General features: G+C 41.6%; 1 protein-coding gene and 1 long non-coding RNA gene across 2 annotated transcripts in view; one reads left to right on the forward strand and one right to left on the reverse strand.

Annotated features, from left to right (window-relative positions):
* Positions 1–255: 255 nt before the first annotated feature.
* LOC140284445 (kinesin-1 heavy chain-like) overlaps positions 256–19935 on the reverse strand; it is a 56796-nt gene continuing 37116 nt past the window's right edge. The window contains exons 25-26 of the mRNA XM_072378307.1: positions 807–921; positions 256–647 (exon numbers count right to left, since the gene is read on the reverse strand). Of these exons, the coding sequence (XP_072234408.1) occupies positions 641–647; positions 807–921 (122 nt within the window). The 3' untranslated portion in view covers positions 256–640. The remainder of the gene's footprint in view (positions 648–806; positions 922–19935) is intronic.
* Positions 16889–17546, forward strand: LOC140284578 (uncharacterized). The gene is made up of 4 exons (XR_011910200.1): positions 16889–16974; positions 17111–17207; positions 17291–17371; positions 17456–17546. It is a non-coding gene; the product is annotated as an uncharacterized lncRNA (long non-coding RNA).

The raw sequence follows: 19935 nt of genomic DNA on the forward strand, positions 1-19935 counted from the left end.
CAATGGTTGAAGAAACATCTGCACTGTGATAGTGGACAATTTCACACAGTGTGGCAACATCATAGTTCTATCTGCAGCAACTGGTGATACAGTCCAACTGAGCAACCTTTATTCAATCAAACTATCACAGCACATCCTCTTTCAAATAACAAGTTGATCAATATTATGTAATCAATTATTGATCATTTACAAATCTTTCACTACATTTTTTTGTAATTATTTGTCAAATCTGACTCATATTTTGGCCACTCAACTAGGGGTCCTCTGAGAAACAAAGACTGGAGCAGCAAGGCCACAGTTCAGCCAGCTATTTGCTTAATTTCATCATCCATCAAGGTCTGATACGTGTATGCTGGTCGGTGTGATGCAAGATAAAATCTTTCTACTATGCTTAAACTACTATGCTTGGTGAAGAGCCAACACACCAGCTCATAACATCACTTACAGATTTTGCATGGCAGTCTTACAAGGCTGATAGCCTGGAGAGTTTGAAAGAGTAGCTGCACAGCTAAAGGTGCACTTGAAAACAGAATATACACATTTTTAACACTGGAGGATTTGTGCAACATTTCCAGGTGAAAGGTCAGGACAGGTGTTGTTCTGGGGCCTTGGCTTCATGATTGGGTGCCTGTCGGCTTCCTTAACTGCTGTAAGTGAAAACAGAAGACAAAGTATGTACAAATGCAAGTTGTAATTCTGGATGTCCAATGTGAATTCGGAAAATACGGTGAAGAAAATGTACAACTACAAGGTTTTTCTGTCAAGTTTGATCAAACAGAACAGAGTATAATGTACTCTTCTCATACCTGTCATTACCTAATCCTCTAATCCCAGCTGGTTGGTTGCTCTGTTTGAGGTTAGACCTGTTGATGCTGATCAAAGGAGAGGCTCCCGGCAACTGGCCTGGTCTGATGGGCTTGGCTTGGTGAGACAGAAGGGTAGATTGGGTTACTTAAGCCCTTTTTATACTGGTCAAAAACCCACTAACACCTGCTAACATCTGACTCTTAAGCAAAGTGGAATAAGTGTTTGTGACGGCTGCACCTACAGCCGCACAGCTAACTAGTCGGTAACCCCATGCACCGACACTTTCAGTTATATTATGTGTATTTCTTGACATCATTTTGTTTACACATTTGTTTAAACTAAGTTGAAATACATTATTTCTGTTTGTAAGCGCACACATTTAGATCTAATTGTATTTTCAATTATTATATGTTAAACCTGTTTTCTTTTCTTCTATCGGTGCTGGGGGGAGCCTTGTGAGAGCTTGGGGGGGGGGGGGGGGGGGGGTGCAAAAGTGAGCACAAGCCGCATGCACAGGAAGTTTCTGTGTTAAATTACTTATCATTTGACCAGTTGCTTTGAAGTTATTATGACTTTAGTTTGTTTTGTTCATTTGACCTCTTTTAAGGGCCTTGATATTATGTTCTTTGGGTAAATAAAACGCGTTTCTTTTTTTAATCTATCTGCTGTTTGACCAACTCGGTCCTTCACAGTGTTCAATCCTGCATGAAATTACTCTGCAATAATCATTGGTGGGTCTACTTATCAGCTCCGGCTCCGATCAGCATTAATAACTATTCAGTTCCCGGGTACACACAATTATTTTGTTTTACTTAGGGTGCTGCGCTCAGGGCTGCAAGATTAAATACAGTTACCTTTCTTTACAGAGACACATATTAACTGACTGATGTCTCACACGGAGGCCCTGAAAAAACAACTCGCAGACAAAAAACAAGACAAGACTGATGGATTTTAGTTACAGGCCTGTTCCCTGGGAGGTGAAGGTAGTTACTGGATCAGTTCTGAATGCAGAGTAGTTATCAGGGCACTGTGAGTAAACATGCTTTGCTAACGATGTTCAAATTGATCTGCCTGTAACCACCAATGACAGCCAGTCCGCAGTAAAAATGCTGCAGGATTGTCTTAGGGGGGTACAGGCATGGTTGAGATTGAACTTTCTGAACCAAAATAAAGATAAAACTGAGATTCTGGTGTTCGGAAAAAGTAATCCCCTGCATGGACATGTCAGTGTGATTGGTCCTCTGTACTCTTACTGCCTTCCTTTTGTAAGGAATCTGGGTGCGATGGTTGACCCTCTGTTTAAATTTGATAAGCACATCAGCACTGTCATCAAGGCCAGCTTTTTCCAGCTGAGGACTCTTGCAAATATTAAATCTTATCTTTCTCAGGCTGACTTTGAAAGAGCAATCCACGCATTCATGACATCGCGTTTGGATTACTGTAATTCTCTATATATAGGGTAGGTCCAGGGTTCCCTGCAGCGTCTACAGAGCGTCCAAAACGCTGTCGCCCGCCTGCCGACCAAAGAGGCGCGAATCCATCACCCCTGTCTTGTGCACCCTTCACTGGCTCCCTGTCAGCTTTCGGGTGAAATTTAAGGTTTTATTGATTGTTTTAAGGTGTTTAAACTCTTTGGGCCCGTCTTATTTAAGTGAGTTGTTGCAGTCCTTTTCTGTGGCAGCCGCCAGACTGTGGAACAGCCTCCCTTTGTCTGTCAGGTCCTCTCAGTCTTTAGGTCAGTTCAAATCCAGACTGAAAATGCATCTCTTGTCTCTGGCTTTCAACACTAGCTAAAATAAGGAGTTTACCTTGGCTTGCTACTTTTATTGTCATTTTATTACTAATCTTATTATTATTTTTTTTTATCTGTGATGCAGTTATTCTTATTGCTATTTTATTGATGACTTTCTTAATATGTGATGCAGTTGCTATTGTGAAGCACTTTGGTCAGCTAAGGTTATTTTAATGTACTATATAAATACATTTTGAATTTAATTGAATGCTACTACTGCCAATGGAAAATCATTTAATCTTTTAATCATTTATGCTTTAGTTAAAAAAAATGCTTAAAAAACTACTTTTGGTGTAAAAACAATATTACAGAGAAAAAGACAATACTTCAATATTTATTTTCATAAGAAATTTAAGGATCTAAACTTATTTGGTCTGTTTACAAGATGTAGATCAGAGGACAGATAACCTTCTCATATTCCTGTGTTAAATTGTGTAAAGCCTGCATAGAATTAGCTTAGCTTAGCATTAGCAGTTGTAAGATGAGAATGATATGTCCAGCTTCCAAATCTCATTAGTTTACATAATGACAGATTTGTCTTTTGTGTGGAGAAACTGAACATGAGTAAATGTAAGTTCGATCAGGCATCTTTGTCTTTCCATCATATCCAAAGGTGGACTCCACCCTGACGAAGACCAGTCAGTGCAGTGGCTCGGGCACTTGCACATGACACATGCTCCTTAAGACCATTTCTTGGTTTTGCATTATTGTACTGTAAGTTCATTCTTAATTTTGCTTCTGTTGTCCAGTTTTGCTTTAAAAAAAGACTGATACTGGAGAGTCCTGCTCTGGCACTATATGACCCTCCTTTGCCTACTCAAGTGACCACTGATGCTTCTGACTATGGCCTGGGAGCCATACTCACTCAGACTCACCCAGTCAACACAGAGACAACTGTTGCCTTTGCATCCAGGAGGCTTTGCCCTGCGGAATGAAAGTACTCTACTATGGAACGTGAAGCACTTGCATGTGTTTAGGCAGTAGAGAAGTGGAGTACCTATCTGTTGGGACTTTGCTTCATACTACATACTGACCACCAGGCACTTGCATCTCTCCTCACATCTAAAGGAACTGGTCAGGCTGGACTGAGAATTGCCAGATGGTCAGCTAGACTGCTTTGTTTTACATATGATGTTACTTACTGCCAAGGCAAACAAAATGTGATGACTGATTGTCTTTCCAGGCTTCCAATTCATTGCTAGAATTCACTGCAGTTTGTCACATGCCCTGAACTGACACAGGCTGGCCAAAAGGTAGGAAGACTGTGACACCTGAACTTGTTCCACACTTCAATGTCTGCGATGAACTGGCTGTGGATGGCTCGCTTATCATGAGGGGCACAGACCGCTTGATTGTACCTGTTGCACTCAGATCCAGATTTGGCTTGCGAAGGACACCAAGGAATGGTGTGTACAAAACAGAGCCTTCAAAACCTCTATTGTTGGCCAAAAATGGAAAAAGGTGGGTATTGACATTACAGGTCCTTTTGAACATGCTATCTGGGACTGCCGCTATGTCTTAACTCTTACTGACTATTATAATAAGTGGCCTGAAGTAGCATTTGCCCCTACTGTCAATACTGAAGTAATTATTCAGTTCCTGACCACTGTGTTCAGCTGTGAAGGAAAATCTTCCGACATTGTCTCAGACAATGGATGTCAATTTCCCTCCCATGCCTTTGCAAATTTTCTGAGGGAGAGGGAGATAAAGCGCCTGCACTCAAGTGTATATTCATATATGCATGTGCACAAAACTACATGTACACCCTGTGTCACACAACACCTGCACAAGTGGAAGAGACAGTGAAACAGAAACAACAAAAGAGCCAAGAGTACACAGACAAGAAAGGTCGGTGCAAAAGTGCCCATGTTCCAAGTATATTATACTGTGCGTGTCCGGAGAACATGTTCGAAAGGGATTGTCCAGATTGACAGAACCTCTGACTGTCATTAAGAAAGTGGGATCAAACACCATCATGTGGATCTTTAATTTCACTCCTGTTTGCCCGTAGAAGCCAATCAAACTCGTTAAAGAGGAAGTGAGGCCTTATCTCTGCAATGCATTGATGTATCGGTGCCAAACTTGGTGTATGGACCCATGACACCTTCCTGAGCAGCCATAGGCTTGCCCGCTATGCTGCAAGGCCCCCCCATCACTGCTTGCAGCTATGTTGATGTTTGCTTTTATTGATGTAAGTGCTGCTGAGTCCACAAATGTCCTTCGGGATCAATAAAGTATTTATCTATCTATCTAAATTGATATATAGACCAAGCTAGTCCTTTCTCTCTTACTTTCAGTATTTCTGATAAGCTAAACTAATAAACACCCATTTCAAAGAAGTTGGGACACTGTGTAAAACGTAAGTACTAACAATATGTAGTGATTTCCAAATCTCATTAATTATTGTTTTACCTGCAACAGAATATAGAAACAAATCAAATGTTAAAAGTAAGACGTTTTACTATTTCATTATGGGTGCCCCATGCCATAGGCAGGGCACACATATTACTATTGCTCATACTTATTATGGGTGCCCCATGCCATAGGCAGGGCACACATATTACTATTGCTCATACTTATTATTTTTCCGCTTCCGTCACGTTTTTCGGCGCGTAACTCGGCCCGCAGCGAAGGTCCGACTAAAATAAAAAATACATGGCTGCGTGCGCGCCGATGGGCAGAAGTGTGCTATTACTTTTCTCTCTCATTACTCGACCGGAATAGCGGATAAATGGGAAAAAGCGGGCAAATTGTCAATGGGAAAATGAATGGAGAAGGCCAAAAAGAGGCAGTTTGGGGCTCGAAGAGCCCCAAACTGCCTCACATTGGAGGCCTCTGAACTCAGCCATACAGCGTCACACACACATCATTCAAAGTTTGTGTGTGACAGGAAAGACTCAGCTTTAACTGTGGTAAAGGGCTTGTTAATAGCTTATACGGCTTTGACACAACGGCAGTTTACGTTTTAGGTGTCCAGAGGAGGTCGTCTAATGTCAGTTACACTCTAACTGTCACTCTAAAAATCTTTAAAAAACAATTTCTCGAACAAATGCCTCTCACGTCCAAAATATCTGCCTGATCTTGATAAATTATACATCAAAACGTAGGTATTTTAGTTGTCTTTCACCCAATGTGACTGTCATTGAGCTGGGCCTCACAGATTTCTCACAAATCCCCTCTGAGCGCAGAGAGGGAACATTCCATCCCATTATAAAACGGCCGAGCCCTGAAATCAGTGTGAAAAATCATTTTAAAACTGCCATAATAAAGGAGCCACGGGGGTTAGAAGAATAAAAATGACACCGCTGGCTTCCCCCGGGCCTTCTGGCGCTCACGGTGAAAGAATTATTCGGATACGACTTCTACTTTTCGAACAGCGAGCGTTTTGTTCCAGATTTCTGCCTCAATATGAAAACCCCATGATTTTAAGGGGACAAAGTGAGGTGCAGAATTCGGCAGTTGGCAGTTGGCAGGCACAGCTGTTGCCCATAGCAACTAATGCTGACCACACCCAAGAAGGCTGCCCTGTTCTATCACAGCTGATGAGGGCAGAATCAAGATGGCGGATGAGGGCAGAGCCAAGCAGGCTGGCCTGCTGTAACAGCATTATGCCAGCCTGTTTTATCTGTGCTCCTAATACAATATAACATGACAGCCTCTGTCTGTCAGCAGGCAGCCAAAACTGTGAAAACAGCTTCATGCCAGCTGCTCACGAGACAAATGCGCGCGACAGCGCGCACTGACCCAACAGCGTCATGCTAGCCGCTCACGAGACAAATGCGCGCGACAGCGCGCACTGACCCAACAGCGTCATGCTAGCCGCTCACGAAACAAATGCGCGCGATAGCGCGCACTGACTCATATGCTTTCCATTATGATCAACACATCTATCATAACAGCGTCATTCTAGCCCTCACGAAACAAATGCGCGCGATAGCGCGCACTGACTCATATGTTTTCCATTATGATCAACACATCAGCTGTGATAACAGGTTCGTGCCACTCACGAGACAAATGCGCGCGACAGCGCGCACGGACTCATATGTTTTCCATTATGATCAGCTATCAACAGCGTCATGCTAGCCCTCACGAAACAAATGCGCGCGATAGCGCGCACTGACTCATATGTTTTCCATTATGATCAACACATCAGCTGTGATAACAGGTTCGTGCCACTCACGAGACAAATGCGCGCGACAGCGCGCACGGACTCATATGTTTTCCATTATGATCAACACTTCAGCTGTTTTAACAGCTTCATACCAGACGCTTGACGACACACGTCAGCAATTCCACTGTTTTCATTGGTTGTTGGATCGTCACTTCGCCCCTGCTTCTTCGAATATTCTTGAGTAGTCTTTCTGTCTGGCGAGCTTTGTTCAGGTAAGATCTATTTTTTGCTTGGTTTGGTTATATTGAACATTATCTGTCGTTGATCGTGGCGGAAATATGACCGTCCTCCAGTTAAATAAAGACGAGGTATTTGCTAATTTTCCTTCCGCCGATGTTTCGGTGTGGCTGCCTTGTTTAGCATGCTACACTATTAGCCCGCTGTCTGGCGTGGAATGCTGTGAAAGCTATGAATTTACGTTGTGGTTATATTGAACATTATCTGTCGTTGATCGTGGCGGAAATATGACGTCTTCGAGTTAAATAAAGACAACGTATTTGCTAATTTTCCTTCCGCCGATGTTTCTGTGTGCCTGCCTTAGCTTAGCATGCTACATTGTTAGCCCGCAGCCTGAACTTGAACGCGCTCGACGGCAAAAGCTTGTTCAAATTGAACTTGTTGGAATATGAATTTAATGAGTTTATTTCAGTATAAGGCTTGTGTTGACCAGTTATATTGAACATTATCTGTCGTTCATCGTGGCGGAAATATGACGTCTTCGAGTTAAATAAAGACAACGTATTTGCTAATTTTCCTTCCGCCGATGTTTCTGTGTGCCTGCCTTAGCTTAGCATGCTACATTGTTAGCCCGTAGCCTGAACTTGAACGCGCTCGACGGCAAAAGCTATGTGCTGGTGTCGAATGAGTCAGAATGTGAATGCATTGTGATTTGAACAGAATATGGCTTGTGTTCAGTGCTCATTTAGCTTATTTATCCATTTTTATGTCTATTTATTCATCTATTTATTCGTCTATATATTCTCAAGTCATGAGCACTTTTGAATTATAATCATGGTATTTTATTTGACAGTTGGCAATTATGTTAATTATTGTACATATCTTCCAATCAGTGAAATATGAACTTTGAGGATCATGGCTTAACTAGTACAGTGTGATTCCTCCTGATTGCTGTACCGTGCTGGCACGGTGATGCTTTGACAATTAGTTTATCATCCTTGACCATGTTTTTGTGAGAAGAGTATCATGAGTTTGTTCAGTCGGAGAGCTACACCACCAGTGATGACAAGCTCAGAGAAGGCAGACAGGACAGAGACGGAGAAGCTTCAGTCAGACAGAGAAAAAGATGAAACTGAGGTAAATGTTGGAGTCAAAGGTGCAGAGTTACACCTCACACTTCACTCTGTTTAACGTGAATCCTTAACTCATAACATCACCAGATTGTTCCATTTATTCATTAGAAGTTATCATGCTTTTGTTTTTCTTCTGTCAGAGAAACCAAACCCCCCCCCCCCCCCAGAAAACACTGATGCAGCTTCTTCGGTTGGAGAAGCAGGACCTCATTAGATGTAACGCTGCACTTACAGGTGAGACTTCTACATGTATGAAGACAGTTTCAGTGCTTTTCATCATGTGTTCTTGGTGCTAATTTCATGATTGTTGTCTCCAGCTTTTAAAATATGAGCAACCAGATGGAAACCAGCATGAATTCAGACTACAGTCATCATGCAGATGCTGCAGAGACAGACAAAAAAGTCTAAAGTAAGTACTGACACTTCCCCTCACAGCTCACATACAGTAAGGATGTCTGTTTATGATTAATGCTGTTAATGATTGTGTGTCCAGCTTTCCATCTGAGGTCCTGCTGAACCGAACACCTGCGCTTCCACAGGAGGATTCAAAGCAGAATGAAGCAGAGAAAGACTCCCATCAGCTGCAGCGACCCAAACAACCTTCAGCAAACACAGATATCACAGAGGACTCCGATGAAGACTGGAGTTTCTATCACCATAGGACAGAGGTAAGATTTGAATGTTGTTGGGTTTAATGTCCTCATGTCTTCCTCTTACTGTGATGGTGAATGCTTACAGATATTTCTCTACACAGGGACCCCTATTATAGACTGTGACATGTTAAAGTTTATCAGTTTATCAAAACTGACTGAATTATAATGAGCTGTTGTTGCTAAATAAACACATTTAAACTGTCAGTATGTCTGAACATTACTTTCTGTCCTCCTCCTCTGGGATCTCTGCTTCAACCCCCCCAAAAGGGGACTCGGTTGGCTAAAAGACCAGTAACTGAGCAGGTGATTGGCTGTTTAAACTCTCCTCCTTAATCAGGTAAACATAATGGCTGCCACCATGTAAAGTGTAAAGTGGTTCATTGTGTGATTAAGACATTAAAAACCTTGTTTAAGCCATCTATTAAGCCAGCCGTCTGTCCCTCATGCTGCCCAAAGCAGGCAGGTTTCACCACAGCAGGCCAGGATCTCAAATGTTAAACTATGTTTCAGCTTATCTCTGTACCTTAGTTTAATACTGAAATACCTAATGCTTGACTGGCAACTAGCAGGTCTCTCAGCACAGCACAGCTCTCATCTGTGTGTGTGTGTGGACGGGCAGAAGACGGGCAGCAGCTGGGCACCCATCAAAATTTCTTCAGAAATTTTCTAGTTATGGGTGCCCCATGCCATAGGCAGGGCACACATATTACTATTGCTCATACTTATTGTGAGAATGCATTAAGGCATTCTCACTATTGTTTTCCTGTTTATCTTTATTATTATTATATGTTCCGTACGTTTTTTGCCGTTTAACTACTTCCACACACTTTAAGCAAATTAAACCATTTTTGCACAAAACGTTCAGCTCTTTCTGGACATGATGGCTATGACTTTTGGTGTTTCTAATGTTTATAGTTTTTAAAATATTAAGGTTTTTGTGCAAATTTTTCTCCCTTTAAAAGTAATGGTAAATCCTTTCAAATCATTCAAAGAGCTTCCTCCTCTTTCAAATTTAACTACTTCAGCATACGTTAAGATAGAGACACCATTCAAACTTTAAAATGTTCACAAGACATTCAACTATTACTGAATGATTGAGCTTTTTAAAATATTCAGCCAATTTTGAACTATCACAGTTTAAAAATGTACTAAAATCCTTGATGATTTATGAGTTTACAATGCATTCCAATGACACGGAATGTTCATGTGTAGAGTGGAGGCTCCAACTGGCAGAGTGGAAGAATACAGCAAGATTCTTCAGAAAAAAAGTTTTTAACCTGTCACTGTTTTTAAAATATTTAAGCCACAGAAATAATTTTAGCATTAAAACGTAGGTCATTTTGTCCTCTTTCAGCCAATGTGACTTTCATAGCCTTCAGGACTTTACTTTTTAAATTAGAAGCCTTTGAATCACAGCAGTACCTTCCAACTGCCAGTCCTTTTTGCACGTTTCTTCTCTTTCCTGTATGTTTCTGCCTTCATACAGCTCCACATCCTTTCAATAATGCATTTCAGGCCTTTTGAAGCTTCAGCAAATGAATTTCTACTAAATTTTCACAATTTTTCTATAGAGTTTCTCTTCTTTTTGAATTTATTCACTTTTTGTTTAGCATTTTTCTTCTCTGTCCTGTACATTTCTCAGGTCCTTCAGGTCCTTTCAAAAATACATTTCAGGCCTTTTCAAACTGCAGCAAATGACTTTCTACTAATATTTCACATTTTTAGCAATGTTTAACATAACTAACTGCACATTTTTCCACAAAAATGTTAAATCCTTTAAATCTTTCTGTTGTTTTTACCCTTTCAACTTCTTCAACTAAGACTTCTGCAGTTTTTTGGACATTAACTACTGCATATTCTTCACCGATTTCTACAACTTTGGTATCAAAATGTTCAGCTATTTTAGGAGATTACTGCTATATCTCTTGGAATTATCTTATTGAATTAAATTGGAATTAGTTTTTACTTTTGGTGGTTCTAACTTTTATACTTTTAAAATTATTTAGAATAACTAACCGCACATTTTTCCACAAAAATTTTAAATCCTTTAAATCTTTCTGTTGTTTTTAACCTTTCAACTTCTTCAACTAAGACTTCTGCAGTTTTTGCCAACAGGTTTAAATTATTCCACTATTTTATTTTCACCTTCAACCTGCTTCAACCAGGATTTCAGCAACTTGCTTTCAGCTAAACTTTCACTCTTTCTAGTTTTAGAAATGTCACACTTTAGAAATGTCAAGACATTTCACTTATTATCTGCTTGAAACCCTTTTGTTGTTCTTAACCCTTCAGCTTTTCTTTGCTGACAGTTACTCCAGCACCTTTGAATTGTTCCACTATTGTCTTTTTGACCTTCAAATTCCTTCAACCAGGACTAACAAGTACTCAGTACACACAGGACAACAAAAACGGAACGGAAAATACATTCAGAAAAATACACCTACGCCATTACTTCGGCCTAAGCTCCCTTTCCTTTTCTTCCTCCTCATTAATGAGCTTAATGGATAGGGAAATAAATGAGTAGTTGAGGCGATTATGTTTACAGAGTGGAACCCTGTACGTTCTTCCTGACTTTAATAATGTGTATTCTGGACTGAGCACATGTGATGTGCCAGTTGGAAACTCTGACGTTCTTTTGCACATTTTCAGCTGCTGAGTTCAGGTGGCCTGAAGTGATTGAAGCAATAAAGAGACAGCAAGGAGAACAGGTTGATTTTGAATCGCTTGACTGGACTATAAAGTGTGAGATTCTGCGATCCAACCCTGTCACCTGCATGCGCTTGTTTGATTAGCGTGTTGAGGCACTATTCAGAGATCTGCTGCTCTCAGATGCTCAGCCACTGGGGAAAGTGATCCTTTTTTTCAGACATTTAATCAATTCTGTTTGGTTTTCCAAAGCCACCCTGCAGAATCAGCAGAGCTTTGGTTGTAAAAAAGGATTCAGACCCAGATGTGTTATGAAATGAATACATACAGATGAGAGATCAACATGGTTTAAGTGACAGCAGTTCATTTTTCAACAACCTGAAGTATCAGAAACAAACATTTCAATCAAAGGTAAATCCATTTGTGTTTGCCATACTGTAAGTTTTTAAAAAGTATTATTGAAAGGAGCTGGAGCTGTATGAAGGCAGAAAAGTAGAGAATAAAGAAGAAACATGCAAAGAAAGTGTTTTGTTGCCTGAACTAGCATTAATATTACTGGACTCGTCCAGTTTAAGCTCTCAATTATTCCTTTCTTTCTAATATCAGAGTGCATTCCAATGGTCATATTAGCTTCTTTAAATGTTTATATGTTTCACAGCTGAACCTCCTTACATGGTCGTGTTCAGCACTGTTCTTTTTACATGTTCAAGTCGCTGTTTGTTTTTCTAATCCTCTCAGCTTTTATTCAGCTCCAGGTCCTTCAATAATTGTTTTTCAGCCCTTTTTCCAACTAATTTTCTGCTAAGTTGTTTCCATCTTTTCAACTCCTTCTTCTTCTCAACAACTTTAGGTGCCATCATTCTATTATGATTGAAACAGAATTTAAAACTATCAACTGAATTCTTCTCCTTCTGTTCTTAATCAGGTCTTCAACCAAGACCAGGTCCTTTCAAAAATACCTTTCAAGTGCTTTGAAGCTTCAGCTAATAACTTTGTGCTAAATTTTCAGCTTTTTTAGCATGGTCAGCTATACCCATTCAGCAAATAAGCATTCTCACTGCTGTTTCGCAGGAACAGCTCTTTCTAGTTGTGAGAATGCATTAAGGCATTCTCACTATTGTTTTCCTGTTTCCCTTTATTATTATTATTATTATTATTATTATTATTCCGTACGTTTTTTGACACGCTACTACTCCTGCAATCTTTCACCGATTTCAACAAATTTGGTATCAAAACGTTCAGCTTCTTCAGGAGATTCCTGCTACTATTTTTTATGTTTATAACTTTTATACTTTTTAAACTATTTAACTTTTATTCAAATTTCCCCCTCATTCAAATGAATGGCAATTTCTTTCAACTCTTCAAAAACTTCCTCCTCTTTCCAACCTAACTAGTTGAGCATACATTCAGCTAGAGACACCATTCAAACTTTAAAATGTTCACAAGACATTCAGCTATTATCTGATTATACAGATTTTTCAAATATTCAGCCAATTTCGAAATATGACAGTTTAAAAAACATGAACATTTTTGCTCCTTCTTGATTTTTATGCATGAGAAGATTAGAGTGGCAGACTGATCATTTTAACTGTTTCTGATATTCAAACAAATTGCTCTAACTTTAAAACTGTTCAACTCAGATAAACAAATTATACCTTAAAATGTAGGTACACTTGTCCTCTTTCAGCTGATGTGACTACTAAATAGCTCACATTTACAGAATTTCAGCTATGAGCCTTGAAGCGAGAGAAACTTTTCAATTTCTCTCACTAACTCCAATGTAAATTTGGTGGAACGCCAGAGACAGCTTCAACTGTGTTCAACCTGCTGCCGTTTAAATTTTTTTCACTCCATTCAAATAAAAACTACATTGCTGCGTTCCTCCAAGCCTTCTGCTTCTTACGGTCTTCAAATTATTTTCCTCGCTCTTCCGGTTTTCTCACAGGAGGTCATAGTATCCAAATATGCAATTTCTGCAGGTTACACAGGGAGAGAGCTCGTTAAGCTGCAGCTGTTGACAAACATTGCTGTCACTGATGACATCACTCTTCCACTCCCTGCTGTATATTACACTGAAGCCATTTTAACTATTATTCACTTGATTTCTGATAAATTTCCACTAGATTCAGCTATTTGAGCATGTTCAACTAATCCATTCAACTTAAAATGCATTCTCACTGCTGTTTCGCAGGAACAGCTCTTTCTAGTTATTATGGGTGCCCCATGCCATAGGCAGGGCACACATATTACTATTGCTCATACTTATTATTTTTCCGCTTCCGTCACGTTTTTCGGCGCGTAACTCGGCCCGCAGCGAAGGTCCGACTAAAATAAAAAATACATGGCTGCGTGCGCGCCGATGGGCAGAAGTGTGCTATTACTTTTCTCTCTCATTACTCGACCGGAATAGCGGATAAATGGGAAAAAGCGGGCAAATTGTCAATGGGAAAATGAATGGAGAAGGCCAAAAAGAGGCAGTTTGGGGCTCGAAGAGCCCCAAACTGCCTCACATTGGAGGCCTCTGAACTCAGCCATACAAGGTCACACACACATCATTCAAAGTTTGTGTGTGACAGGAAAGACTCAGCTTTAACTGTGGTAAAGGGCTTGTTAATAGCTTATACGGCTTTGACACAACGGCAGTTTACGTTTTAGGTGTCCAGAGGAGGTCGTCTAATGTCAGTTACACTCTAACTGTCACTCTAAAAATCTTTAAAAAACAATTTCTCGAACAAATGCCTCTCACGTCCAAAATATCTGCCTGATCTTGATAAATTATACATCAAAACGTAGGTATTTTAGTTGTCTTTCACCCAATGTGACTGTCATTGAGCTGGGCCTCACAGATTTCTCACAAATCCCCTCTGAGCGCAGAGAGGGAACATTCCATCCCATTATAAAACGGCCGAGCCCTGAAATCAGTGTGAAAAATCATTTTAAAACTGCCATAATAAAGGAGCCACGGGGGTTAGAAGAATAAAAATGACACCGCTGGCTTCCCCCGGGCCTTCTGGCGCTCACGGTGAAAGAATTATTCGGATACGACTTCTACTTTTCGAACAGCGAGCGTTTTGTTCCAGATTTCTGCCTCAATATGAAAACCCCATGATTTTAAGGGGACAAAGTGAGGTGCAGAATTCGGCAGTTGGCAGGCACAGCTGTTGCCCATAGCAACTAATGCTGACCACACCCAAGAAGGCTGCCCTGTTCTATCACAGCTGATGAGGGCAGAGCCAAGATGGCGGATGAGGGCAGAGCCAAGCAGGCTGGCCTGCTGTAACAGCATTATGCCAGCCTGTTTTATCTGTGCTCCTAATACAATATAACATGACAGCCTCTGTCTGTCAGCAGGCAGCCAAAACTGTGAAAACAGCTTCATGCCAGCTGCTCACGAGACAAATGCGCGCGACAGCGCGCACTGACCCAACAGCGTCATGCTAGCCGCTCACGAGACAAATGCGCGCGACAGCGCGCACTGAGCCAACAGCGTCATGCTAGCCGCTCACGAGACAAATGCGCGCGACAGCGCGCACTGACCCAACAGCGTCATGCTAGCCGCTCACGAAACAAATGCGCGCAATAGCGCGCACTGACTCATATGCTTTCCATTATGATCAACACATCTATCATAACAGCGTCATTCTAGCCCTCACGAGACAAATGCGCGCGACAGCGCGCACTGACTCATATGTTTTCCATTATGATCAACACATCAGCTGTGATAACAGGTTCGTGCCACTCACGAGACAAATGCGCGCGACAGCGCGCACGGACTCATATGTTTTCCATTATGATCAGCTATCAACAGCGTCATGCTAGCCCTCACGAAACAAATGCGCGCGATAGCGCGCACTGACTCATATGTTTTCCATTATGATCAACACATCAGCTGTGATAACAGGTTCGTGCCACTCACGAGACAAATGCGCGCGACAGCGCGCACGGACTCATATGTTTTCCATTATGATCAACACTTTAGCTGTTTTAACAGCTTCATACCAGACGCTTGACGACACACGTCAGCAATTCCACTGTTTTCATTGGTTGTTGGATCGTCACTTCGCCCCTGCTTCTTCGAATATTCTTGAGTAGTCTTTCTGTCTGGCGAGCTTTGTTCAGGTAAGATCTATTTTTTGCTTGGTTTGGTTATATTGAACATTATCTGTCGTTGATCGTGGCGGAAATATGACCGTCCTCCAGTTAAATAAAGACGAGGTATTTGCTAATTTTCCTTCCGCCGATGTTTCGGTGTGGCTGCCTTGTTTAGCATGCTACACTATTAGCCCGCTGTCTGGCGTGGAATGCTGTGAAAGCTATGAATTTACGTTGTGGTTATATTGAACATTATCTGTCGTTGATCGTGGCGGAAATATGACCGTCTCCCAGTTAAATAAAGACAAGGTATTTGCTAATTTTCCTTCCGCCGATGTTTCGGTGTGGCTGCCTTGTTTAGCATGCTACACTATTAGCCCGCTGTCTGGCGTGGAATGCTGTGAAAGCTATGAATTTACGTTGTGGTTATATTGAACATTATCTGTCGTTGATCGTGGCGGAAATATGACCGTCTCCCAGTTAAATAAAGACGAGGTATTTGCTAATTTTCCTTCCGCCGATGTTTCGGTGTGACTGCTTTGTTTAGCATGCTACACTATAAACCCGCTGTTTGGCGTGGAATGCTATGAAGGCTATGAATTTACGTTGAGTGGTTATATTGAACATTATCTGTCGTTGATCGTGGCGGAAATATGACGTCTTCGAGTTAAATAAAGACAACGTATTTGCTAATTTTCCTTCCGCCGATGTTTCTGTGTGCCTGCCTTAGCTTAGCATGCTACATTGTTAGCCCGCAGCCTGAACTTGAACGCGCTCGACGGCAAAAGCTTGTTCAAATTGAACTTGTTGGAATATGAATTTAATGAGTTTATTTCAGTATAAGGCTTGTGTTGACCAGTTATATTGAACATTATCTGTCGTTGATCGTGGCGGAAATATGACGTCTTCGAGTTAAATAAAGACAACGTATTTGCTAATTTTCCTTCCGCCGATGTTTCTGTGTGCCTGCCTTAGCTTAGCATGCTACATTGTTAGCCCGCAGCCTGAACTTGAACGCGCTCGACGGCAAAAGCTATGTGCTGGTGTCGAATGAGTCAGAATGTGAATGCATTGTGATTTGAACAGAATATGGCTTGTGTTCAGTGCTCATTTAGCTTATTTATCCATTTTTATGTCTATTTATTCATCTATTTATTCGTCTATATATTCTCAAGTCATGAGCACTTTTGAATTATAATCATGGTATTTTATTTGACAGTTGGCAATTATGTTAATTATTGTACATATCTTCCAATCAGTGAAATATGAACTTTGAGGATCATGGCTTAACTAGTAGAGTGTGATTCCTCCTGATTGCTGTACCGTGCTGGCACGGTGATGCTTTGACAATTAGTTTATCATCCTTGACCATGTTTTTGTGAGAAGAGTATCATGAGTTTGTTCAGTCGGAGAGCTACACCACCAGTGATGACAAGCTCAGAGAAGGCAGACAGGACAGAGACGGAGAAGCTTCAGTCAGACAGAGAAAAAGATGAAACTGAGGTAAATGTTGGAGTCAAAGGTGCAGAGTTACACCTCACACTTCACTCTGTTTAACGTGAATCCTTAACTCATAACATCACCAGATTGTTCCATTTATTCATTAGAAGTTATCATGCTTTTGTTTTTCTTCTGTCAGAGAAACCAAACACCCCCCCCCCCCCCCCAGAAAACACTGATGCAGCATCTTCGGTTGGAGAAGCAGGACCTCATTAGATGTAACGCTGCACTTACAGGTGAGACTTCTACATGTATGAAGACAGTTTCAGTGCTTTTCATCATGTGTGCTTGGTGCTAATTTCATGATTGTTGTCTCCAGCTTTTAAAACATGAGCAACCAGCATGAATCCAGACTACAGTCATCATGCAGATGCTGCAGAGACAGACAAAAAGGTCTAAAGTAAGTACTGACACTTCCCCTCACAGCTCACATACAGTAAGGATGTCTGTTTATGATTAATGCTGTTAATGATTGTGTGTCCAGCTTTCCATCTGAGGTCCTGCTGAACCGAACACCTGCCCTTCCACAGGAGGATTCAAACTGCATCGTGACGTGTCCAAGGAGAAGAACTATGAAAAAAGGTGAGTGTTTTTATCTTTACTCAATACATTGATTGTACTTTGGATATTTTTTGTGATGAATCAAAAACAAGAAAATTTATCTACATGAAACTCAACATTTGGTTTCCTCTCTTTTTGTCTTATGAAGCAGAGAAGGACTCCCATCAGCTGCAGTGACCCAAACAACCTTGAGCAAACACAGATGTGACCGAGGACTCCGATGAAGACTGGAGTTTCTATCACCATAGGACAGAGGTAAGATTTGAATGTTGTTGGGTTTAATGTCCTTACTGTGATGGTGAATGCTTACAGATATTTCTCTACACAGGGACCCCTATTATAGACTGTGACATGTTAAAGTTTATCAAAACTGACTGAATTATAATGAGCTGTTGTTGCTAAATAAACACATTTAAACTGTCAGTATGTCTGAACATTACTTTCTGTCCTCCTCCTCTGGGATCTCTGCTTCAACCCCCCCAAAAGGGGACTCGGTTGGCTAAAAGACCAGTAACTGAGCAGGTGATTGGCTGTTTAAACTCTCCTCCTTAATCAGGTAAACATAATGGCTGCCACCATTTAAAGTGTAAAGTGGTTCATTGTGTGATTAAGACATTAAAAACCTTGTTTAAGCCATCTATTAAGCCAGCCGTCTGTCCCTCATGCTGCCCAAAGCAGGCAGGTTTCACCACAGCAGGCCAGGATCTGAAATGTTAAACTATGTTTGAGCTTATCTCTGTACCTTAGTTTAATACTGAAATACCTAATGCTTGACTGGCAACTAGCAGGTCTCTCAGCACAGCACAGCTCTCATCTGTGTGTGTGTGTGTGTGGACGGGCAGAAGACGGGCAGCAGCTGGGCACCCATCAAAATTTCTTCAGAAATTTTCTAGTTATTATTCTTCCGTTTCCGCCCGTTTTTCGGCGCGCTACTCGTCCCACAGCGAAGGTCCGACTCAAATAAAAAATACATGGCTGCGTGCGCGCCGATCGGGAGAGGTGTGCTTGTATTTTTCTCTCTCATTACTCGACCGGAATAGCGGATAAATGGGAAAAAGCGGGCAAATTGTCAATGGGAAAATGAATGGAGAAGGCCTTAACGAGGCAGTTTTGGGCTCGAAGAGCCCAAAACTGCCTCCCCTTGGAGGCCTCTGAACTCAGCCATACAAGGTCATACACACATCATTCAAAGTTTGTGTGTGACAGGAAAGACTCAGCTTTAACTGGTGTAAAGGGCTTGTTAATAGCTTATACGGCTTTGACACAACGGCAGTTTACGTTTTAGGTGTCCAGAGGAGCTCATTTTGTGCCTCTGCACTCTACCTCTCACTCTAAAAATCTTTAAAAAATTATTTTTCAAACAAATGCCTCTCACGTCCAAAATATCTGCCTGATCTGGATAAATTATACATCAAAACGTAGGTATTTTAGTTGTCTTTCACCCAATGTGACTGTCATTGAGCTGGGCCTCACAGATTTCTCACAAATCCCCTCTGAGCGCAGAGAGGGAACATTAAATCCCATTATAAAACGGGCGAGGCCTGAAATCAGTCGGAAAAATCATTTTAAAACTGCCATAATAAAGGAGCCACGGGGGTTAGAAGAATAAAAATTACACCGCTGGCTTCCCCCGGGCCTTCTGGCGCTCACGGTCAAAGAATTATTCGGATACGACTTCTACTTTTCGAACAGCGAGCGTTTGTTCCAGATTTCCTGCTCAAAATGAAAACCCCATGATTTTAAGGGGACAAAGTGAGGTGCAGAATGGCAGTTGGCAGGCACAGCTGTTGCCCATAGCAACTAATTGGGAGCTCACTCAAGATGTCTGCCCTGTTCTATCACAGCTGATGAAGCCAGAGCCAAGCAGGCTGGCCTGCTGTAACAGCATTATGCCAGCCTGTTTTATCTGTGCTCCTAATACAATATAACATGACAGCCTCTGTCTGTCAGCAGGCAGCCAAAACTGTGAAAACAGCTTCATGCCAGCTGCTCACGAGACAAATGCGCGCGACAGCGCGCACTGACCCAACAGCGTCATGCTAGCCGCTCAGGAGACAAATGCGCGCGACAGCGCGCACTGACCCAACAGCGTCATGCTAGCCGCTCACGAAACAAATGCGCGCCATAGCGCGCACTGACTCATATGTTTTCCATTATGATCAACACATCAGCTATCATAACAGCCCTCACGAGACAAATGCGCGCGACAGCGCGCACTGACTCATATGTTTTCCATTATGATCAACACATCAGCTGTGATAACAGGTTCGTGCCACTCACGAGACAAATGCGCGCGACAGCGCGCACGGACTCATATGTTTTCCATTATGATCAACACATCAGCGATCATAACAGCGAGACAAATGCGCGCGACAGCGCGCACTGACTCATATGTTTTCCATT

Source organism: Leuresthes tenuis, unplaced genomic scaffold (genome assembly GCF_036924035.1).
Source record: "Leuresthes tenuis unplaced genomic scaffold, fLeuTen1.0.hap1 SCAF_24, whole genome shotgun sequence".
Classification (NCBI taxonomy): Eukaryota; Metazoa; Chordata; class Actinopteri; order Atheriniformes; family Atherinopsidae; genus Leuresthes; species Leuresthes tenuis.